Source organism: Macaca fascicularis, chromosome 15 (assembly GCF_037993035.2).
Source record: "Macaca fascicularis isolate 582-1 chromosome 15, T2T-MFA8v1.1".
NCBI classification, from domain to species: Eukaryota; Metazoa; Chordata; class Mammalia; order Primates; family Cercopithecidae; genus Macaca; species Macaca fascicularis.
Window position 1 is genome coordinate 44,728,500 of NC_088389.1, and position 24,397 is coordinate 44,752,896.

Genomic DNA, 24,397 nt, shown 5'->3' on the forward strand with positions numbered 1-24,397 from the left:
TTGGGACTGGCACCAAGGCCAGGCAGCAGTAATTTCCTTTTCTTTCTTTCTTTTTTTTTTTTTGGAGGTGGAGTCTCACTCTGTTGCCCAGGCTGGAGGGCAGTGTTGCAATCTCGGCTCACTGCAATCTCCGCCTGCCAGGTTCAAGCGATTCTCCTGCCTCAGCCTCCCAAGTAGCTGAGATCACAGGTGTGCACCATTATGCCCAGCTAATTTTTTGTATTTTTAGTAGAGATGGGGTTTCACCATGTTGGCCAGGCTGGTCTCGAACTCCTGACCTCAGGTGATCCACCTGCCTTTGCCTCCCTTTGAGACTCTGTCTCAAAACAAAAATTAATTAATAAACACTGGTTTTCTTTTCTTTTTTTTTTTTTTGAGACGGAGTCTAGCTCTGTTGCCCAGGCTGGAGTGCAGTGGCCGGATCTCAGCTCACTGCAAGCCCCGCCTCCCGGGTTCACGCCATTCTCCTGCCTCAGCCTCCCGAGTAGCTGGGAGTACAGGCGCCCGCCACCTCGCCCGGCTAATTTTTTTTTGTATTTTAGTAGAGACGGGGTTTCACCGTGTTAGCCAGGATGGTCTCGATCTCCTGAACTCGTGATCCGCCCGTCTCGGCCTCCCAAAGTGCTGGGATTACAGGCTTGAGCCACCGCGCCCGGCCTAAACACTGGTTTTCAAACTGCTCTGTGGCTCCCAAAGAAAGTAGGGAGGGCTCTGCCTTTCATCTTCTTTGGACCCAGGAGCCTAAAGTTGTAGGTAAGATTACTTTAGAAGAGAGTTCCTGGATAAAAGTTTGAAGACCACTGTTCTAGGGTGAACTTCTCATGGAGACAAGCATAAAGGGACTTGCCTTGGGTCTTGGTAACATCTCCAGGCTCTCTCTGCTACACTGAGCTGCCGCCCATTTATTTCCGAGAATGCAATAAGGGTATGAAGACAGGCCAGCGTACGGTATACACCCAATTAGCAACAAAGAACATGGAATAAATCTTTAATGCTTTCAAGACCTTTAATAATGCCCACGTGCCCTGAGGTTGGCCCTCTTGCTCCCTCAGCTCTTTCTGGCTTTAAGCCATCACCCCAGGTATGCAGTTTATGTTAGAAGGGGCCATCAGGTAGGGAAACTTATCAGCTTCTCTAAGGGAAAAGGCCATCCCTGCTATTACCGGTGGGCACAGGCTGGAGCTCAGTCGGCAGGTGTGAGACAGATGCTGATGATGGGGCTGCAGTCAGGTTACCTGGAGACACGATTCCCTGGTCCTCTGAGGGCCTAGGCAGGACATGGGGGAGGACACGGTCCCCTAGGACAGAGTCCGCTGGCCAGGAATAGCCTTTCAGGTTGCTCTTGTGTGCTAGAAAAAATATTTTCTCTATGTGCCATGTCATGAAAAAGCAGCACTGAATTAATTGGATGCGGAAACGTTAGCCACAGGCTCCTCTGCCTGTGAAGAGAAGCACTTCTGCATGTGCAAAGCTGGAGCAGGAGGCTGAATGGCAGTGCTTCTCCAGAGACCACCACATCCAACCAAGTCACCTGTCCACCTACATTCACTTATCCATCTATCCATCCACTCACCTGCCAAATATTTATTGCATACTCACTATGCACCAGGCACCATGCTGGATGCCAGAGACAAAGTGAAGACACCCTCAGAGGGGCAGATGCATGGTGGATTTGGGAGACTAAGGCCCAGGGAACAATGGGTTCCCCATAGATAGCCAGCATTCAGAGCAGCAATCTCCAACCCTTTGAATGCAAGGACTTTTTTGCTTATCCGTGGTGGCAGATATCACGAAAATGTATAAACAGACTTTTTTTTTTTTTTTTTTTTAAGCTCATCAGCTATCGTTAGTGTATTTTATGTGGCCCAAGAAAATTCTTCGAATGTGGCCCAGGGAAGCCAAAAGTTTGGACACCTGTGATTTACAGGTTGTGCCTAGATCTGAAAGAGATCCCCATCCCTCCTAAAGCTGCCCACTGGTTGTGGGCCTTGTTTCCCTTAGAAACACCACACACATCATTTGGGAAAAGGACACTGAGTAGAAACATGGCCTGAAAGGATGGTGGGAGGTGGACCTGGCTTCCTGTGGCCAGAGGTCAGCGGACAATGGAAATGGTCTGATCGGCCACAGCAAAGACTGGGAAGAGGGGCCCCGGGAAGGACCCATGATGGGTATACAGCACTGTGCCGGAGGCTGGCTCATAGAAGAGCAGCTCCCGAGCCTGCAAGTCCAGCAGTACACCCAGCTGGGCTGGGCCCCGCAACAGCCCCAGGGGCTCGTGCTGCCCATTGTGTGAGAAACGAAACTCCTGATCATAGCGAGAGAAGACCCAGGAGAAGGCATTGTGGCCCAGACGGCAGTCACTGCCAGAACCCTTGCGGGGCAGGTGACCTGAGGCCACGCCCACCTTATAGGCACAACTGTTCTGGACATTCACCATCCAGGCATGGAGCCCATTCTGGAAGGAGGTGGCAGCCAGGGCATTGGGCCAGTGGTCGAAGCGCTCTGGGCCATCTGCACAGGTCTTTGACTTCTTGGTGCTGAAGGTCAGGGTCTTTCGATCATCTGACAATTGCAGGAAGGGGCTGACTGTCCTCTCATCGATCCGTATGTCCTCTGTGCCTGCCAGAAAGAATTCTCAGAGTTGCCGAGGGCCCACCCTGCCCTAACCTGGTCCTGCCAGGTAGCAAAAGTTCCTCACCACTCATTAGCATGGTGACCTCATATAAGCCATTTACTTTCTCTGTGCCTCATCTATAAAATGGGGGTCAAAATAGGACTTCTCACTGGGTGATCACAAGAATTAAACAGAATCATACATGTAAAGTGCCCAGCATGTAGTGCTCTGTAAACTGTAGCCTTTATAACAATAGTTACTATCAGTCAAGACCCTCATCTGTAAACTCTGATAGAAATAAGGCCCAGAGAGGAAAAAGGGAGTTGCCCAAGTTTAGACACTGAGTTGGTGGCAGGGGCAAAATGAAGACAAAGCATTTTGTTCGTATACCTAGCACTGATTATACTCCTTTCTACTGGTCATATCCTCCAGATTGGACTTGTCCTAGAAACACAGCCTCTGGGAGCTAGGAAGCACGAGATAAGCAATTTCTAGCAAATATCTAAACTGCTGGTAAATCAAGCATCATTTGATACCAGAATCTAGAGTAGACAAGTTACAGCTTGTACCAAAATTGTAAGGATAATATGAGGAGGGAGGATTAAAACTGAAAAAAAAAATCAGTCTATTAACCTAACTATTCCATGAATTGTGCAAAGACTATCATGGGAGAATGGAAGCTTCCATCTAACTTGGAGGAGGCCTGCTCTGGAGAACCCCTGTGCTAAGTGGGAATTCCTGGAGGCAGAAGACCATGTCAGTTTACCTCTGTGGCCCCAGCATGCGGCACAGGGTGAGGCCCACAGTTGGTCTGAGTCAGTGTGTGTAAAGTGAGTAAGTGAGGCAAATCAGGCAGCTTGATTCTTGGTCCAGATGTTCTTCAGTTGGCCATCAATTATATCTTCTTAAAGAGAAACCCCAAGTTTCCAATAAATAATACTGAGCTGCCCTAGTAGGTCAGGATATAAGGAAGACATGACTTATAGGAGTGAGATTTATCTTTGACCCAACCACAGAACATGTTAGTCTGGAAATGGGCAGGACTTGGCCCAGCTGCCCCAGGCATGTCTGGAACCTTGACCCTACTGACCAGCCTGCATCCAGGATGACTTGTTTAAGCTACCATTTCAGAAGCACGGGTCCCCATTGTGAACCAGGAGTGAACCCCAGACAGACAGACAGAAGCCCAGTTATCCTAATGGTCCTGGGCTCTACTGCTGCTAACCTGAGAGGGACCCAAGAACCGCCGTTGCCCAGAGTCGGGTCAGTAGTGGGCTCCGAGTGCACTTCTCATTAAAGTTCAACATTTCCGACTCCTGGGGATCCAAAATGCCCTCTGCTTCTTCGGTCCTTATATGGGGAAAAACAGAGACAGAGATTCAGGATGGTTCTGGAAATATATCTGCATCAGTATGGGGTGAAGAGAAGAATAGAAGTAAAATCCTCCTATCCAGGTGACACCAAGATTGGCAGCTAGGGCCAGGTGCAGTGGCTCACCCCTGTGACCCTAGCACTTTGGGAGGCCTGAGGTGGGAGAGGATTGCTTGAGCCCAGGAGTTTGAGACCAGCATGGGCAACATAATAAGACTCCATCTCTACAAAAAGTTTAAAAATTAGCTGGGCATGGTGAGGCATGCACCTGTAGTCCCAGCTACTTGGGAGGCTGAGGTGGGAGAATTGCTTGAGCCCAGGAGTTCGAGGCTGCAGTGAGCCAAGATCATGCCACTGCACTCCAGCCTTGGTGACAGAGTGATACTCTGTCTCAAAAAAAAAAAAAAAAAAAAAGTGGCATCCAGGCCCCAAACAGGGGCTTCGGCCCAAAGGGAAGGTGGCCATTTCCCCTGTTCCCCCGGAGAAACCTTAATTTTAGCAAAGCTGGTGGACAGTTTACAGGGAGATGTATTCTTGGTGCTAGTATTAGAAATGGAAGGTGGTGTGCTCTGCAGAGGAAGCAACTTGCCAGAGTCCCTCAGTAAGTTAATGGCAGAGCTGGGGCTAAGACCTGGGCCTCTGGAACCCCTGCACGATAGTCTTTCTACTCCAACATCTTGCCCTTGCCTGGAAAATATCTCACCTTCCTCTCAGACCTGTTGGGGCAGTCACGTTTCCCTGGGTTTTGTCAGAAGGTACAGCCACTCCTCTACTTTAAAAATGCAAACACCTGAGGGGTCCACAGAGGAAAGGGCCATCAGTTATCACCCCAGCCACAAATGAATCATGGCACTGTGCTCTTAATAACTCTCTCCTCAGCTCACAATGGGGCCTGGGTTTTGCTGGAGAGGTAATTTGGGACAATATGATGCCTAGGAGTTGAAAACTGCCACATATCAGCAGCGAGGCCCTGGGCTTGCTGTTTTCTCTATAGAATCACACTTCCTTTGCTATAACCTGGGAGACAGTGGTTATCTGATTTGACAGGACAGAACAGATTCAGAGCTAAAAAGGGGAGCTGGATTCAAGTCCTTCCTGCATGCAAAAATAGAACAAAACTGGGATGAAGCCCAGACAGCATTCAACATAATTTTTTCCTTGACCTGGAGTGAAATCTCAAAGGAATATAGGGCAAAGTAGGAGTTTACCATGGAGCTCTGCAGCCTTTTGACCCAGGTGCTGAGAAAGACCTTTCCTACTGCCTCCAATCCTGAAGATGGCTTTGAGATCAGGCAGTGGTTCTGAATACACACACTCTCTCCCCATATCTCATGGCTTTGCCTATAAATGGAGTGAGGAAACAGGGGTGGGGCATGTGCCCTGATGGCTCTTTGCAAGACTGTCACTGACTGTTCTGTCTTGGGAGGCATGAGGTGAATAGAGCCTTAGAAATGCTGGGAGCGGCCGGGCGCGGTGGCTCAAGCCTGTAATCCCAGCACTTTGGGAGGCCGAGACGGGCGGATCACGAGGTCAGGAGATCGAGACCATCCTGGCTAACACGGTGAAACCCCATCTCTACTAAAAAAATACAAAAAAAACTAGCCGGGCGAGGTGGCGAGTGCCTGTAGTCCCAGCTACTCGGGAGGCTGAGGCAGGAGAATGGCGTAAACCCGGGAGGCGGAGCTTGCAGTGAGCTGAGATCCGGCCACTGCACTCCAGCCTGGGTGACAGAGCGAGACTCCGTCTCAAAAAAAAAAAAAAAAAAAGAAATGCTGGGAGCAAGCTTAGTAACAAAGCCTCTCTGTGGTCAGGACAACAGAGGGTCTATTGCCATCTTCTCAGAATGCAGGAGCTTCAGCCAACAGGTGGGTAAGAAAGAGGAGCTGATGTCAGCGGTGCTAAGCTGTCATCCCAGGGCAAATCTGAAGCTGAACATAGAGAGTAAAGTCTATAGCAAACCACCTGGGCTAGATGCCCTATGGTACCAAAGACAAAACTCATGGCCCCAAAGGGGTGGGAGTGAAACAGGGCCTGAACACAGCATGCCCCGGCCAGGATCAGAACACCCAGACGGTGCAGCAGGATCTGCTGCAGTGTCCGGTCAGAGTTGAGCCCAGCCACGAGCGTGGAAACACCAGAGCCAACAAGGCACTTCTCAGATAAGTGAGTTTCCAGCTAGATGGGGCTTGACAACTTTTGAACACAGTACTTTGAGAGTATATTCCCTCAGCCTGGGGGCATAAAGAACATACAGACAAATCTGGAACTCTATGGATAGGCTTGTCAATAGTAATATGGGCTTTGCAATGCCCAGACAACTTTGTATGTATTGTAGGATTGAGCAAATATTGTTGTTGGGGGCTGCAGTCCTCACTGTAAAATAATAAAAGGTACAAATGTAGAAAGGGAGAGGGCAAAGGAAAAACCTTGAGGTGTTACATTGGAATTAGAAGTTGTGATATGGGCTGGGCATGGTGGCTTATGCCTGTAATCCCAGCACTTTGGGAGACTGAGGCGGGAGGATCACTTGAGGTCAGGAGTTTGAGACCAGCCTGGCTAATATGGTGAAACCTTGTCTCCTACTAAAATTACAAAAATTAGCTGGGTGTGGTGACACATGCTTGTAATCCCAGCTACTTGGCCGGCTGAGGCAGGAGAATCACTTGGACCCAGGAGGTGGAGGTTGCAGTGAGGCAAGATTGTGCCACTGAGCAACAGAGCGAGACTCAGTCTCAAAAAAAAAAAAGAAGCTGTGATACAAACTCATGCATCAAATAGCTACACACACACACACACGCACACTCACTCTCTCTCTCTCTTCCTAGTTCTATCTGCTACACACTGAGTGAGGCCTGGAAGCAAGGTCACTGAGTACCCTTAATGCTCAGATCTTGGTTTCTAAATATCATTCTCCACTAAAAACAACCAGGTCCCCTGGAGAAGCAGCTGATTCAGGGGCAGGAAAAGCACAAGCTGAGCTGGGGTTTTCTTCTTGTGCTTCTTGTGCCAGAGAGCAAGAAAGTGCTCAAAGAATGATGGGAACTTTTCAAAAGGACACAGGGTCCAGTTTGAAGGGGCTTCTACTGGCCAAATCTGGGACAGTCTGAATGTCAATTAGTAATTACAGTGACAGATTATAATGTATTGAATAAAATAAGAATCCATGAGTCTGTATTAATATTGAATAAGAGAACAAACAAGCAAATAAATAAAGGAATAATTCAGGCAGGAGTGACCAACGGTTGCTAAACTACTGGGAGAAAGTCTGAAGGGACACAGGATATATATGTAGAAAGTGTCTCCTCACAAACTGCTTAGTAATTATAAAAGGAAAAGTGTAACTTTATAATGAGGAAACCTAGTAGACAACACCTTATCCCAGTGCTCAAAATGGACATCCTTGATAACGGACAAAGGGACATCATGTGCCCCCAGATATGATGAACTGAAGACACATCACTTACGAGGTATTCCTGCTAAAAATGTATAACTTGAATCTAATCATAAGGTAACATCAGATAAACCCAACTGAGGGAGATCCTATAAACTGGCCTTGACCTTGACTCTTTAAAAATGTTAAAAAAAAAAAAAAAAAAAAAGCTAAGGAATTATTCTAGACTTAAAAAGACCAGCTGAATTAGGAAAACAAAATAAAACACTGTTAAGAACATTTGCACAATTGGAAACAGTCGGATATGGACTGTATTAGATTATAGTATTATATCAATGTTAAATTTCCTCAATTTACACCGGGGTTATGTAAGGGAATGTCTTTGTTTCTAGGAGAAACATGCGGAAGTATTTTGAAAGAAAAGTTCATGTTTTCTGGAATTCACCCTCAAATAGACCATAAAAAAATAAGTTTCTAACATATATACTAGATAGATAAGTAGGAAGACAGAGAGAACGAGCGACAATGAATGTGGCAAAATGTCAACAATTGATATTTTCTAGGTGAAGCTCATTATACTACTTTTGCAACTTTTTTCTAAGTTTGAAATCATTTGAATAAAAAATTAAAGATCAATTTAAAAAACTCAGATCAGCTTGATATTAAGGATATACTGTATTAAAGGAAGATGATGAAGATAAAGGAGATAGAGAAGATGGGCAGAAGTGTGAAAACATTGTACAAGGGGAGAAGCGGGAACAAGCCAAGCATGCATTAGGAGACAGTAAAATAAATATGATCCATCTACACTGTGTAATACTTCACAAACTTTCAAAAAAGTGACGTGAATCTAAATGTACTGACTTGGAAAGATGTCCCAGATAGCCTAACAAGTTTCACAACAACAGGTATAACATGATCCTATCTGTGTTTTAATTTTTTTGGTTTTTTTTTTTGAGATAAGGTTTCAGTCCCATCACCCAGGCTGGAGTGCAGTGACAGGCTCTCAGCTCACTATAACCTCCACCTCCTGGACTCAAGTGATCCTCCTGCCTCAGCTTCCCCAGTAACTGGGATGACATGCGTGTGCCACTGCACCCAGCTAATTTTTGTATTTTTAATAGAGAAGGGATCTCGCCATATTGGCCAGGCTGGTTGTGAACTCCTGACCTCAAGTGATCTGCCTGTCTAGGCCTCCCTAAGTGATGGGATTACAGGCGTGAGTCATCATGCCCAGCTTTCTTTTTCTTTTTTTTTTTTTTTTGAGGTGGAGTCTCACTCTGTCGCCCAGGCTGGAGTGCAGTGGCACATCTCAGCTCACTGCAACCTCCGCCTCCTGGGTTCAAGTGATTCTCCTGCCTCAGCCTCCTGAGTAGCTGGGACTACAGGCACACACCACCACACCTGACTAATTTTTGTGTTTTTAGTAGAGACAGGATTTCACCATCTTGGCCCAGCTGGTTTTGAACTCCTGACCTCAAGTGATCCACCTTCCTCGGCCTCCCAAAGTGAAGGGATTATAGGCATGAGCCACCAGGCCTAAAAACTTTTTTAAGACAACAACCAAAAAACCCCCATACCCTCCTATGACTATATATAAGTCCACAAATGCACATCTATTCAAACCCATCGCTGTCAGAGAATGGGACTGGGAAAGGGTGATGGAGACTCATTTTTTCTTTTTCTTTGAGACAGGGTCTTACACTGTTGCCCAGACTGAGTGCAGTGGTGTGAGCACAGCTCACTGTAGCCTCAACCACCCAGGTTCAAGTGATCATCCTGCCTCAGCCTTCTGAGAAGCTGGGACTATAGGTTCTCAGCATGATGCATGGCTAATTTTTTATTTTTTTGTAGAGATCAGGTCTTACTGTATTGCCCAGGCTGGTCTCAAACTCCTAGCTTCAAGCTATCCTCCTGCCTCAGCCTCCCAAAGTGCTGGAATTACAGGTATAAGACACCATGCCCAGAAAGATTCATTTTTCATTTTAAATGGCTTTATATTGGTGGAATTTTTTTCTCTCATGCACATGTATTGCTATTGAAACTTATATATGAAAATAAATAATTTATACCCGTTGAAATATAGAAAAATAAGTAAATAAGAAGAACGGACTGTGTTCCCTAAGTATAGCTCTGAAATTTCACACAGAAGGTTTGTGAATTACTCTGCCTGGCAAATTATGTCCTCTTGACCACTTCCTCAGGCACTCAGCTCTTTTAGAACTCAGGCAGGACCTGGTGAAATTCTTTTATTATTGAAGAGCTAAAATGCAAAATTTGAGTGGTAATGCAGACTTAAGTTTCAAAGATTCCTCCATCGGGGAAAGGAAGAATGAGGCAGAGGTGACAGTACCAGGGCAGGTGTTAGACGGGTCCAACCCCCTGGTTCCAGGCTTAGGGAGGTCCCTTCCCCTTTTAGTCTCAATATTTTCATCTGCAGATGGAGGTGGTAAAACCCTCCAACAGGGTGACTACCTTTTTACAGAGGAAGTTTAAGAAAGCAGTGGCAAGCCTTGGATTACTAAGTATTCCACTGCCTTTCCATGTGTTTTAAAGCAGTTCTCTAAGCCAAGGGCAGACAGATTCCCTGTCCACAGAGCCGGGCTCCAGGAAAGCCACTCAGCTGCATACCCTGTGTATTCTCCCAAGAGCAGCAGGGCCTGAAGGCAGTGGGGTGTGAAGAGGCTTAAGGGTCTCTAAGACTACCCAGTCAAATCACAGGGTCTATACTCACCTCTCGAAAATCTCTTGCTCCTTCTGCTGTGAGAAAAGAAAACAAAGTCAAGCTTGGCACCAGATACCCAACAGGGAGTCAATGCTAGGACAGATTTAACCACCAGAAAGGGCTCCATGTGGACTCTAGAATAAAAACTTCTACTCTTTAAGACCAGCATGAAGTCTTCTAGGCTGTTCTACACACACACACACACACACACACACACACACACACACACACACACACCCACCCATAACACATGCTCACAATGAATCCCTCTGCCCCATGTCCCAGGGCATCCTGGATTCCCCTCAACTCCACTCAGGACCATCGCCTGTTTACCGGACAGCATCCCCCATGAAGACTGCCAGCTTCTGGATGGCTGCGACTCTTTCTGAGTCTTCTATTGTGACTGTCCCAGTGTCTGTGAAAGAGCAAGCTCTGTCCATGGACGCTGTGACTAAATGAATGCACGGTTTCAGGCAGTCATGGAAACTGCCCTACTTGCAGAGGCAGTGGGACAGCTCAGGTGTTCCACATTCTCCTTCCTCTGCTTGTGACTCAGATGCCACCTTCTCCCCTCAAAACTGCAGGCAGCTGCCTATCTATATAAAATACTTTGAAAGGCTATGTACCAAATATGAATCATGGTGATTTCTGGGTGGTAGGATTAAGGATGAGCTCTGTGTTTTCATATCGAAGACCTCGTCAGCTCCCTGGAGCACAGTGTTCTCTCTACATGCTCCTGAACTCTTTCCACCTCCTCACTTCCTTTGACACAGCTAGTCTTCTTATCTTTCAGGCATCAGCTTCTAAGTCGCTTCATCGGGAAAGCGACTTTTCTCTGACCCCTCTTTCCCCTAGCCTGAATTGTCAGTCCCTAGCATGGGTGAGTTCCTCTACTGCAGCACATATCCTTCCATATCCTAATTGTCAGTTAGTGTATTTGTCTCCTTTGTAAGGCTGGGAGCAGCTGACAGCTGCATCTGGTTACTCTGCCCCATAGCACAGCGCTTCACATATAATAGGCACTCAGTACACATTGACTCACTATCAAAAGAAAACTATTATCAGTGCCAAAGAAACAGTTTTATTCCCTTGCCTCATGTTAGAGAAGAAATTATTCAATGATACCTGTTAGAGCACAGTCAGGCAGACTTTATTCAAGACTTCATTGCAATGGGGTCTTGCAATGGGAGAGAGACTGGGTTCAACTCTGAACACAGCGTGGGCAGGTAGGAATTTATAGCTAAGGAGCAGGGTCGGGGGTTAGTGGATGGAAAGTTACTAAGAGGAAACATTGGGGGTAAGGGGGATTATGGCTAAGCCTACCTAACAGGATTCTTGCTGCAGACAGAGCACAGTGATCAGACATCACCTGGGGGATGGTGGTGGATGAGGAACCTCATCAGATATCAACGATGATCAGATATCAAAGATGGGGGTTTCTGGCTACACCGACTTAGCAGGGTTCTTTTGTAAAAACTAGATTTTATAATGAAGTGCACAGATGGGCCTGGGAGAAGGCTCAGAAGCCTGACTAAAGTTTGGCCAAGCAAAGAATCTTTGTCACTCATCCCTGCTCCAAATTCTCATCTCCACCCTCCTCACACTGACAAACATTCTCCATATTTTCAGACTTTCGGGGAGCCTGGCCAACTGGTCATGCCCTCACCCTTGCCTGACTTACAATCAGCTGCAGGTCATCCAGGTGGGTAAGCATGCCCACCAGGCTGGTGCGGATGGTGTCAAGCTTCTGCAGTGCCTCAGCCCAGTGCACCCGCTGTGTCAGGATGCTCTGGTGGGCCCGCTCCTCTTCGCCATGCACCTGTTCCAGTAACCGCTGCTCCTCGCTCTCGCAAAGACTCCTCACCAGACTCAACCGCTGGATAACCAGTTCCCTCGCTGCACTGGCCATGCTCTGATGAGGGATAAAATGAGGAGCTGGGTGGTCTGTGCAAAGCCCCGGTCAGGAATAAAAGGGTTTAGGCTCAGTGGAAAGGAGTGTTGAGATTGATTAGCAATGTCTGCCACAGGCTTAGTAATGAAAATAATAGCATGTAAGCCTTTTACTTTGACATCTCTGCCCTAAGACTTCCCAAATATGGTTTAGGATAAAGAAATCTGAGATACAGACACATAGGCCATATCTCAGGGAGCCATGATCACATAATGGAAGACCTGGGCAGGACTTAGAGCCCGACTAGAATACTCTGCTTAATCACAGTTGGGAATACAAGGTCAAAGGATCAAGGTCAGAGAATCACAGAATTGCAGAGCAGAGGGCCTAAAAAGTCATCCGCATCAGCAGGATCCATACCAGCAGTGGTAGAGTTGATATTTCACCATTTTGAGGGAAAAAACTGATGGCTTCCTAAAGCTGTCCATTTCAACTGGTTATGTGGTAGCATTTTTATCTGCCACAGAAGAGGCCTGAAATAAATTCTCAGACAATTAAGTTAACAGGTGTCTTCTTGTAATTCTTAGCACAGTGCCTGGCATGCAGTAGGTACTCAAATATTGACTGAATGGGAAATGTTTTCTTTTTTTAAATTTTTTTTTAAAATAGAGATGGAGTTTCACTGTGTTGCCCAAGCTGGTCTCAAACTCCTAGGCTCAATCAATACGCCCAACTCAGCCCCACAGTGCTGGGATTATAGGCATGAGCCACTGTGCCCACCCAGGAAATTTTTTCTGACTTAGGAAAAGATCTCTTGGTAGTGCTCACATGGCAATTCAGTAGCAAAGCTGAGACTGGAACCCAGTTCTCTCGACTCTCAGTCCAATCCCATTCCCTTACACCAGATGCCACCTGGCAACCAATCCTCCCCAAAGGCACCTGTCACATAAGCAGCTGCACTTGTACTCTTGCCAGACAAGTGGGAATAGAACTGCCTCCTTCATGTGAGAAAGTCAGGGATGGCCAGCAGCTTCCCTATGCCCTGTCCCTGAAGACCTGCTCTGTACAGTGCACGGGGCAGTCATTCCTATTTCACAGAAAACTCTGAGACCCCCAGTTTGCCTTACAGGGAGGAGACAGTAGCTAAGTGAATGGCAAGTGAACCCAGAAGGTAAGACTCCAAGTTTATAGTGTGCTCTTGAGGCAACATAACATAGCGGTCAGGAAATTAAGCTTTAGAGATAGTGTCTAGATTTAAATCTTAACTGCTCCGCTCATTAGCTGTGGAACTTGGAACATCTTCCTTATCTTCCCTATGCCTCTATTTTCTAATCTGTAAAATGAGAATCATAATAGTACCTACCTCATAAGGCTATGGTGAGGGTTAAATGTGTTAATATATATAAAGTAGAACAAAGCCTGCCACATTATGTGTTCAATAACATTCATTCACTATTGCTCTTCTTCATCTTTTTTTTTTTTCTTTAAGAGATAGAGTCTTGCTCTGATGCCCAGGCTGAAATGCAGTGGCACTATCATAGCTCACTGCAGCTTTGATCTCCTGGGCTCAAGCGATCCTCCTGCCTCAGTCTTCCAAAGTGCTGGGATTACAGTCATGAGCAACTATATCCAGCCCACTATTATTCTCCTGTTTATCCCACCTTAATGCCTTACCCACAGGGTGAGCCCCTGAAACCATGGTTGTACTGTTTGATCCTGGACCAAAACAGATCCTCACCCAAGATGAATCAGATTCTGATTCCTGCCTAAAAGACTCTAGTCAATCTCAACAAGTTTCTTGAGCCATTCCCAGAAAAGGAGAGCAAGGCAAAGAAAAAACTTCCCTTTCCAAACACATGACAGAGAGAGACAAACCAAAAACCCTCTCAGAATAAGGTAGAGAAATGCTGGAAAAATAGCCCAAGCATCCTTTTAAAAGTGTAGTTGTGGCTGGACACAGTGGCTCATACCTGCAATCCCAGCACTTTGGGAGGCCGAGGCAGGTGGATTACCTGAGGTCAGGAGTTTCAGACTAGCCTGGCCAACATGGTGAAACCCTGCCTCTACTAAAATACAAAAAATTACCTGGGCCAGTGGTGGGAGTCTGTAATCCCAGTTACTCAGGAGGCTGAGGCAGGAGAATTGCTTGAACCTGGCAGGTGGAGGCTGCAGCGAGCTGAGATCACACCACTGCACTCCAGCCTGGGTGACAGGGCGAGACTCTGTCTCAAAAAAAAAAAAAAAAAATTATTAAGTAGAGAGCAGATTTGAACCAACTAATAAGTGTTTTATTTTTTGAGACAGGGTCTCGCTCTGTCACCCAGGCTAGAATGCAGTGGCGCAATCATAGCTCACTGCAGCCTCAAACTCCTAGGCTCAAGTGATCTTCTCACCTCACCCTCCCAAGTAGTTGGGACTATAGGCTCATGCCATCATGTCTGGCTAATTTTTTAATTTTTTGTAGAGATAGGGTCTTCCTATGTTGCCCAAAATAGTCTTGAACTCCTGAGTTCAAGTGATCCTCCTGCCTTGGCCTCCCAAAGTGCTGGCATTATAAGCATGAGCCACCATGCTCAGCCCAATGAATATGCTTAATAGACATACATATAGAACTCTACAGGCCAGGCACAGTACCGGGTCATGCTGGTAATCCAAGCACTTTGGGAGGCCAAGGCAGCAAGATCACTTGAGCCCAGGAGTTCAAGGCTGCAGTGAGCTATGACTGCGCCACTGCATTTCAGCCTGGGCAACAGAGTGAGACTTTGTCTAAAAAAAAAAAAGAAATAAATAATGAAATTAAGACAGAGATACAAAAGAGCAGATCAAAAATACTAGAAGCTGGTTCTAAAGACTAATAGTCAAACCTGTGGCAACTTTGATCAAAACTAAGAACAACTTTATCTTAAGTAAACCCTTAAGAAAAAAGAGTTCTGTTTCCCAATCCATTGAATAAGGCTTACATAACCTTGATACCAAATCTGATAAGGACTGTACAAGAAATGAAATTCATAGACTAATCTCACTCCTGAGCATACATGCAAAAATCCTAAAACAAAAATAAAAAATGCTTTACTGAGATTAGCAATCCAAATTCAGAAATTTTGTATTAACAATAATACAAGGGGAGAGGAAAGGGTACATTGGCTATAAAAGGGTAGCACAAGGAGTCCTTGTGATGGAACTGTTCTGTATTTTAATTGTGGCAGTAATCACGTGAATCTCTACCTGTGATAAGATAGTTAAATAAACACACACCATTTGAGAGCAGTGATCTCTCCCACGTCCTTGGAACCCATGCAGGGACACTGTGTTCTCTTAATTTACTTCTATTTCATTAGCTGATTTCTTGGTCCCCTTTGCTGGTTCCTCCTGTCTTCTCAATAGGAGGTGAAGTGCCCTAGAACTCAGTCTTTGGATCCTTGCTCTTTCGTGTCTACACTCATTCACTTAGTGATGTCATCCTCTTCCACGGCTTTCAATACTATTTATACACTAATAAATCCCAAATTTTTATCTCCAACCCAGCCCTCTCCCAACTCATATATGCAGCTACCCACTCAGCATCTTCACTTGGATGTCAAATAGGTATCTCATGCCCACAACAACTTAACACGCCTGGTCTCCCCCACTCCCCTCCCCGCCTCCGCCAACCATCACTCCACATGCAGTCCTTCCCCACCCCAGTTCATGGCTGCTCCATCCTGCCAGTTGCTCAAATAAAAGAACTTAAGTATTATCCTGACACATCTTCTCTTTCTTTCATAGCCTACATCTAGTCCATCAGCAAATCCTGTTGCCTCTTCAAAATATATGCAGAATCCAGCCACTTCTCAGTAGCTTTGCCACCATTGCTTGGGTCCAGACCACACTTGTTTCCCACCTGGATTATTACAATGGCTTCCTAACTGGTCTCCCTGCTTTAACCCTTGCTGCCTGTAATCACTTCTAAACATAGCAGCCGAAGTGTTTCTTTTTTTTTGAGATGGAGTCTCGCACTGTTGCCCAGGCTAGAGTGCAGTGCGCAATCTCGGCTCACTGCAACCTCCGCCTCCTGGGTTCAAGTGATTCTCCTGCCTCAGCCTGCCGAGTAGCTGAGAATACAGGCACCCACCACCACGCCCAGCTAATTTTTTGTATTTTTAGTAGAGATGGGGCTTCGCTATGTTGGTCAGGCTGGTCTTGAACTCCTCACCTCGTGATCTGCCCACCTTGGCCTCCCGAAGTGCTGGGATTACAGAAGTGAGCCACCAAGCCCGGCCAAAGTGTTTATTTTAAATCTTAAATTATACTATCATGCTCTGCCCAAAAATTTCCAAAGCTTCCCATCATATCCAAATAAAAGGCAAAATCCCTATGTCGCCACTGAGGATACAATCCAGCTCATTGCTTCTCTGGCCTCATCTTCTACTGCCTTCTCACTGCGTTCCTCTGCTCCAACCTCACAGGCCTCCTTGCTGCTCCTACAGCATATCAGGTACACTCCTGCCTCAGGGCCTGTGCATTTGCCATTCCTTCTTTTCAGAACACTCATTCCCCAGATGTGTGGTCCATCCCCTTATCTCCTAGGTTTCTGTGCAAATGTCATCCTTCTTCTTCTTCTTCTTCTTTTTTTTTTTTGAGATGGTGTCTCACTCTGTCCCCCAGGCTGGAGTACAGTGGTGCGATCTCTGCTCACTGCAACCTTCGCCTCCCAGGTTCAAGCGATTCTACCACCTCAGCCTACCGAGTAACTGGGACTACAGGTGCCTGCCACTACAGCTGGCTAACTTTTTGTATTATTATTATTATTATTATTTTGAGACAGAGTCTCGCTCTGTTGCCCAGGCTGGAGTGTAGTGGTGCAATTTTGGCTCACTGCAAGCTCCGCCTCCAGGGTTCACACCATTCTCCTGCCTCAGCCTCCTGAGTAGCTGGGACTACAGGTGCCCGCCACCATGCTCTGCTAATTTTTTCTATTTTTAGTAGAGACAGGGTTTCACCTGTTAGCCAGGATGGTCTCAAACTCCTGACCTCGTGATCCACCCACCTCGGCCTCCCAAAGTGCTGGGATTACAGGCGTGAGCCACTGCGCCCAGCCTCGACCCTCTTAATGAAGTCATTCCTGGTCACAGCACATGTAACTGCAATCCGTCTTATTCCCCTTTCTGTTTTATATTTCCCCAAAGCACATATCACCTTTGGACATAACATATATTTTATTTGTTACTGTCCCTCTTCTGTGACAAGAATGTAGGCTTCACGAAAATAGGAATTTCTGTTTTGTTCACTGGGGAATGCCTAACCCATTGAACAACAGTATCTGGCACATGGTAGGTGCTCAATAAAGATTTGTTAAATAAATAACTGGTGGCATGTTGGTAGCTTTTCTCTTAAAGTCAGGATTTGTCAGGCCAGGCACAGTGGCTCACGCCTGTAATCCCAGCACTTTGGGAGGCCGAGGTGGGCAGATCACCTGAGGTCAGGAGTTCAAGACCAGCCTGGCCAACATGGTGAAACTCCATCTCTACTAAAAATACAAAAATTAGCTGGGTGTGGTGGCGGGCACTTGTAATCCCAGCTACATGGGAGGCTGAAGCAGGAGAATCGCTTGAACCTAGGAGACAGAGGTTTCAGTGAGCCGAGATCACGCCATTGCATTCCAGCCTGAGCGACAAGAGCAAAACTCCGTCTCAAAAAAAAAAAAAAAAAAAGCCAGAATTTGCCACACTAGCTTCTATTTATCTATTTAACACAGTACTAAGGTCATAACCAGTGCATTAAGACAATAAAATAAAAAGGATAAGGAAGAAGAGGGGAAGAGGGCAGAGGAGGGAGATGGAGACCATCATGCAAAGCGAAGCATAGATGGGCAACAAATAGCTACCTGGACTTCTAGCAGCTTTCTGGTTCCTAGTCTAGCCCCTTTTAGGTCCTAAGAGGACCCCTAGTGTCCTGTCAGGAAATGCCCCATTTTCTTATGCTTGTTCAACTGGGTTCTGTTTCATGCAATTAAAAGAACCCTGACTAATGTGGTACCAAGTCTGCTCCATGTACTATAGGGAAAGAAGGGAGGGGATGTGCAGAAAGAAATTCATAGGCTCTTCCCCTGATACGCATACTTAAGAGTGATGACACAGCAGTGGTCATGAGTCCACTGAACAAAAAATCTGCAGTGGAGGCCAGGCACGGCGGCTCACACCTGTAATCCTTGCACTTGGAAGGCCAAAGAGGGAGGATGGCTTGAGTCCAGGAGTTTGAGACCAGCCTGGTCAATATGGTAAACCCCGTCTCTAATAAAAATTAAAAATATTAGCCAGGCATGGTGGCAGGCACCTGTAATCCCAGAGCTTTGGGAGGCTGAGGCAGGAGAATTGCTTGAAACCAGGGAGGCAAAGGTTACAGTGGGCCAAGATTGCGCCACTGCACTCCAGCCTGGGTGACAGAGTGAAGCCCTGTCTCAAAAAAAAAAAAAAAAAAAAAAAAGAATCATCAGTGGGATGTAGCAGAAGGAGCACTAGCCTGGGAGACAGAATATCCAGGTCACGGAACCCACTTCCAGGAGGCGGCCTTGGGCAGGTCAGTTAACCTCTTTAACCTCTACAAGGACCCATTTTCCTATTTGTAAATGGGAATGTTATTGCTACCTACTTCATAAGATTGTCACAGAGAATATTCAATGTAAAAGTCCTAGGTTATTTTATAATTCTGGAGCTGGGCAGAAAATGACTACATGGTAGGTGAATATGACCTTTCTTGATCCCCTCTGCCAAGATACCCAAGAAAGTCATTTGCTAGCAGAGTCTTTGCACCAAGTATGGTACAGGAACAAGTCTACCCTGTCCAGATGGTAAAATTGAGTCTCTGAGGGATTGGAAGCTTTGCTAGTAGCACAATGAGTCTGTGAGGTTGGTAAGGGACCCTAGACTTGCCCAAGTCCGTAAGTCTAAGGGGGCCGAGTAGAGAGGAAAGAAGAGGAATTACCACTGCTCTTTGGTTCTTCCCTGGCAGGACGTCCGCCACATACTTGGTGATGGCAGCACTTTGTAACTGCAGCCTCTCACACTGGTCCACAATCTTGTTCTGCAACACAAACAACGCTCATGGCATCTGAGCCATTCACTCCATCCCAGTGATTTTCTCCTGTTACTACACCTCAGCCACCCACTCCCATGGTCATAGCCCAGATCTCATGATTATCAAAAACTACACCACCTCCTAAATCTCCACTTCAAGGATCCACACTCTCCCCACCATGCCCTATCCTTCTCACTCCCTAATTCTAGGATCCCTATTCCAGCAACAGCTCAGTTGAGGCCACCAACACATTAGTAGGAACACCTTTCACTGTCCATCATCCCCTTCTGTGACCTGACTTCCGTCTTTATCCCGGAACCCTAGCCTATCATTATAATAACTTTAAAACAAATTTTTCCTTTATGAACATTCTCAGGCTATATTATTTAGAAACATTTAAGATTAGAATCATTTTATGTTGCTGGTGAACTGCACATTCTCTAAGTGACTTTAGTAGTACGTTTGCCTTAAAGTCCATTTTGTCTTGTGTTTATTTTTATTTAATTTTATGTATGTATGTATGTATGTATGTATTTATTTTTTGAGACAGAGTCTCACTTGGTTGCCCAAGCTGGAGTGCAGTGGCGCAATCTTGGCTCGCTGCAACTTCCACCTCCCAGGTTCAAGCGATTCTCCTGCCTCAGCCTCCCAAGTAGCTGGGATTACAGGCGTGTGTCACCACGCCCAGCTACTTTTTGTATTTTTAGTAGAGACAGGGTTTCGCCATGTTGGCCAGGCTGGTCTCGAACTCCAGACCTCAGATGATCTGCCCGCCTTGGCCTCCCAAAGTGCTGGGATTACAGGCGTGAGCCACCGCACCTGGCCATTTGTTTCTTGTTAAATTTATTTACGTATTGATTTTGAGATAGAGTCTTGCTTGTCGTCTAGGCTGAATGCAGTGGCATGATCAAGGCTCACTGCAGCCTTGACCTTCCAGGCCCAAGTGATCCTCCCATGTCCTTCCTGAGTAGCTAGAACTACAGGCACGTGCCACCACACCTGGCTAATTTTTGCATTTTTTGTAGAGATGGACTTTTGCTATGTTGCCTAGGTTGGTCTCCAACTCCTGGGCTCAAGCAATCTTCCCACCTCAGCCCCCCAAAGTGCTGGGATGTTACAGGCATAAGTCACCATGCTCAGCCCATTATAATCACTTTCTGGTGCACACACTCTTGGTCCTCTGTCATACAGACAGGTCCCTGACTGTCCATATCTTCTGTTCTGTCCTGAACTGCTCTCCCCCAAGTTATCCCCATTCATTAAGCAGCACCATCAATCATTCACCTGTTATCCAGACCTAAAACCCAGGAGTTTGTCTCCAACCCCACATCAATTCCATTAGTGAGTCCTATCAACCCCATCTCCAAAGTCTCTCTCTCTCCTCTGGTCACCTCTACTCCAGTTATTCTATCCAGATTGCCATGATCTCTCACAGGAACCACTGTTAGAACCTCCTAACTGGCTACTCTGCACCCCCAACCCCCCAGCTAGCCAGAGCCACCTTTTGTAAGGAAATCAGACCAGGTCATGCCCCTATGCAAAACCCTCCAATGGCTTTCAGTACACTCACAATGACATCAGGCTTCTTAGCTTAGCCAACCTAGCCCTACCTGATGTGACTCAGCTTATTTCTCCAACATCACCTTCTACCTCTCTCCACGCTGGCCTTCCTTTTTTTTTTTTTTTTTTCCTTAGACAGAGTCTTGCTCTGTCACCCAGTCTAGAGTGCAGTGGCACGATCTCGGCTCACTGCAAGCTCTGCCTCCCGGGTTCACGTCATTCTCTTGCCTAGCCTCCCGAGTAGCTGGTACTACAGGCACCTGCCACCATGCTGGGCTAATTTTTTGTATTTTTAGTAGAGACGGGGTTTCACCATGTTGGCCAGGATGGTCTCGATCTCCTGACCTCGTGATCCGCCTGCCTCGGCCTCCTAAAGTGCTGGGATTACAGGCATGAGCCACTGCGCCTGGCCACTGGCCTTCTTTCTGTTCCTTAAATGCACCAAACTTGACCTGACCTCAGTGCCTTTGCACCTGTTGTACCGTTTCCACCAGTCTGTGTGTGTGTGTGTGTGTCTCACTCCCCTACTCCATTCAGATGTCACCTTTTCAGATAGGTCTTCACTGACCATCTCCTTCCTCACCCAATCTCTTACTTTGCTTTATTTTTCTCCCTTGCACTTATAACTCTCTGAATATATATTATGTGTTTGTTTACCTTTTGGGGTATCTGTCTCTCCCACCACTGAAACAGAAGCACCATAAGTCTGACTTCTCTATGTCCTAGTACCGCAAAGAGAGTTTCTGAACATAGAAGGCCCCGAATAAATGTTTGTTGAATGAATAAATGAACACCCACTGCCTTGACCACAAGAGGTTCAGCAGTTCAAGGCTCTCAAAGCTATCAGCATCATCCATGAGCTCAGGGGAGTTTTAGAAATGGGAAAGCTGGCCAGGCACGGTGGCTCACACCTGTAATCCCAACACTGCGGGAGGCTGAGGTGGGCAGATCACCTGGGATCAGGAGTTCGAGACCAGCCTGGCCAACATGGTAAAACCCCATCTCTACCAAAAAATACAAAAATTAGGTGGGCGTAGTGGCATGCGCCTGTAGTCCCAGCTACTCGGGAGGCTGAGGTGGGAAGAATCTCTTGAATCTAGGAAGCAGAGGTAGCAGTGAGCTGAAAGAGTGCCACTGCACTCCACACTCACGCCTGTGTGACAGAGTGAGACTGTCTCAAAAAAAAAAAAAAAAAAAAAAAAAAAGGAAAGAAAAAGAAATGGGAAAGCTGAGGCCCAAAGAGAAGTGACTTGTGACTTCCCCGAGAAGGTATGGGCCAGGGCCCTGCTTTTGCTCTCCTTTTCTCCAGGTAATACCTAAAGCCTGTCCAAGCAACAGTCCCTCCACTGTTTCCCCTAATAGTTCTGCCTCAGTTCCATCTGCCAAAAGTCAACTTAGCTACCTCTTCCAGGAAGCCCTTGTAAATCTTTCCACTCAGAAGTAGAAATTAGTCTTACATTTCACAGGTCCAAATACAAAGTTACAGAACTGAGTTGACTAGGAGGAAGCTGTGATCACCATGCACCATGGATTGAGAGCACTGAGAAGGCTTCTGAAAAACCACAGGGCAGGAATCCAGAGGTAGGAGAGCAGTAGAACTGGTGCTGGTTTTGGTAACAGTCTTGCCCTAGGGTGAGATTTATTTGCTGACTGGATGGATAGAGGAAGGAATGTGCAAAATACAGAAATCTACTCTAACACAGAGGAAGAGAGGGTAAGACCCACCTCCCTTCAGGCAAAGAAGATAAATATGCATAGGGCCTCAGACGGGTTCAAAGAAGGCTCCCTGGGGTAGAGTACAACCGAAACTAGCACCAGGCCTGCCATCTGCCCCAGGCTTCACTCTTTCCACCACTCAAATCCAGTCCTGATAGCTACTTTTAAGGTTTCCATGACATTCTCACCCCCATTAGCATCACTTCCTCCCTCCAACCGCCGAAGCAAAGCAGCAGTTTCCTCTTGCCTAGTCAGTGACTCCCTGGGTCCCACCCCTGAACATTAGGAAGCTTGGAGGAGTTACTGCCTTGTTCTGGGCCTCAGGTGCCTCATCTGTAAAATGTAAGTAGGACCCCTTCAAAGGCGTGGTCAAGACAGAATGAGATGACAGACATTTAAGTACTTTGGAGTTTGCAGTTTTTGTCTGTTATGCAAGTTGATTACACCGCATTATCCAGGCTTATCTTCGTCATCATTATTGTTAATAGAGGTAACAGGTAGGACCAACCAGGAACTTTTGGGGGTTGCTGAAAAACTGAACCCCTCCCAAGCCCAGCACCCTATATAAGATGTGTTTATTACAGGTCACTGAGTAGGTGAAGTCCCCAGCGAGAGCCCTCAGGCTTCACAGCAGGGCTGAACTCCAGAGTGGGGTTGGGAGAAACAAGCTGTTTAATCAAATTGCAAGGAAATCCCCAGGGGCCACAGAGAAGCCCCAAGGTGACTCCGACTCTTCCAGTCTCAGCAGCTCAGGAGAATGGCGATGACAAGGAGGTGGCCATCCTGGAGCCGAGGGGGAAGTGGAGGTGGGGAGAAAGCCTGGGTGAAGGGGAGTCTCCTGATATTCTCCCTATTCCCTGCGTTTATCCAGCTGAAACCCTTAAACCAGCTTGAAGTACACTCAAGGCCAATCCTGAAAGGGAAAAAGATCACCGCACCAGACGCCAGAAGGCAGCAGGAGCAGGGGAAAGAGGAGAAAGGAGGAGGAGGGCTTTGAGTCCAGGGGTTAAGGGATAAGGACGCGCTGGATTTTATCAGTGTCAGTTTCCACAGGGGCAGGAGCTGGGGCACACCTTGCGCTGAGAACTGGAGCAGCTGAGACTTTCATTATCCTATGCCAGCCCCAGCTCCCACAACAGAGCAATGGAAGGGGCCTGGGGAGCCTGGATCCCCTTATCGCTAAGCATTTTACCCACTATCTTATTTATACCTCACAACTCTAATAAATACGCGCTAGTACTATTGTTGTTGTCCCCAAACTACAGATGAAGACACTGAGGCTCAGTTACGTGACTCACAGGGAGTGGATTCGAACTCACGCCAGCCTGACTTCAGAGGCCACACCCTTAACCGCCTAGTCCTACAGCCAAAGCCACAGAGGAGCCTGGGCTCCGGGGCCGGCTGTCGTGTCCGCCAAGCCCCAGGCTCCCCAGTCCCTGCCGGGTCCCGCCAGGCGCGCCCAGTCCCTCCAGAGCCCTCGCCTTCCGGCACCCACGCCCGCTCACCCGCAGCTCCTCGGCGCGCTCCTCCGCCCGGCGGATGCGGTGCCCCCGACAGCGACCGCCCAGCCCCGCGCAGGCGGCGCACACGGGCCGTCGCTCGGAGCGGCAGAACCAGCTCAGAGCCTGGCCGTGTTCGGGGCAGAGTGGCCCCGGCTCAGGCCCCGGCCCGGGACCGGACCCGGGCCCCAGCTCCGCGCCCTCGGCGGACATGGCCGTGCTCCCGCGCCGTGCGCTCCACCTGTCGCAGGTGGCTGTGGGCGGGGCCTGGTTGACCCCGCCCCCGGCCCTCCCGGTGCGCCAGCGCGCCCCACCGCTGCGCCTCCTCCCACCCAACCCGCGTTCCCATCCCGCCCAGGGCAGCACAGCAGGTCTCTTTAAATTCTTTGTTGAATGAAATCGCGATTGTATGCGTATTTGTTCTACAACAAACATAAAACTCCAAATATTAGTGTGACCGTAGGAAAAAAACTTTATTGAGCACTTACTAAGTGGCAGGCTTTCGCTGAGAACTTTGCAAGCGTTCTGTTATGTAATCCCGACCACTGCCCTTTTGCTGCCTAGCTTCAAGCAA

General features: G+C 47.3%; 1 protein-coding gene across 10 annotated transcripts; it reads right to left on the reverse strand.

Moving 5' to 3' along the window:
* Positions 1 to 987: 987 nt before the first annotated feature.
* On the reverse strand, positions 988 to 24,071 carry BSPRY (B-box and SPRY domain containing). Of its 10 annotated transcripts, none has more exons than XM_074016785.1 (7): positions 23,830 to 24,071; positions 18,956 to 19,054; positions 14,081 to 14,217; positions 11,786 to 12,016; positions 10,114 to 10,136; positions 3,843 to 3,967; positions 988 to 2,622 (listed from the first exon to the last, which is right to left on the reverse strand). In XM_074016785.1, the coding sequence occupies exons 4-7, from the start codon at positions 12,011 to 12,013 to the stop codon at positions 2,096 to 2,098; spliced, it is 903 nt and encodes a 300-aa protein (XP_073872886.1). In that variant the 5' UTR covers positions 12,014 to 12,016; positions 14,081 to 14,217; positions 18,956 to 19,054; positions 23,830 to 24,071; the 3' UTR covers positions 988 to 2,095. The 10 variants fall into 10 exon arrangements, 9 of the variants coding, with proteins under 9 accessions (XP_073872886.1, XP_073872884.1, XP_005581074.3 ...); XM_074016783.1 differs by having other exon boundaries at positions 10,114 to 10,139; XM_005581017.3 differs by lacking the exon at positions 14,081 to 14,217.
* Positions 24,072 to 24,397: the final 326 nt, after the last annotated feature.

Coding starts and splice junctions, on each gene's coding strand:
- BSPRY (XM_005581016.3), bottom strand. CDS start 24,036: ATGTCCGCCGAGGGCGCGGAGCTGGGGCCCGGGTCCGGTCCCGGGCCG. Junction 12,017..18,955: donor GGAAGAACCAAAGAGCAGTG/GTAATTCCTCTT, acceptor ATCCCTCATCAG/AGCATGGCCAGTGCAGCGAG. Junction 10,140..11,785: donor TGGATGACCTGCAGCTGATT/GTAAGTCAGGCA, acceptor CTTTTCTCACAG/CAGAAGGAGCAAGAGATTTT.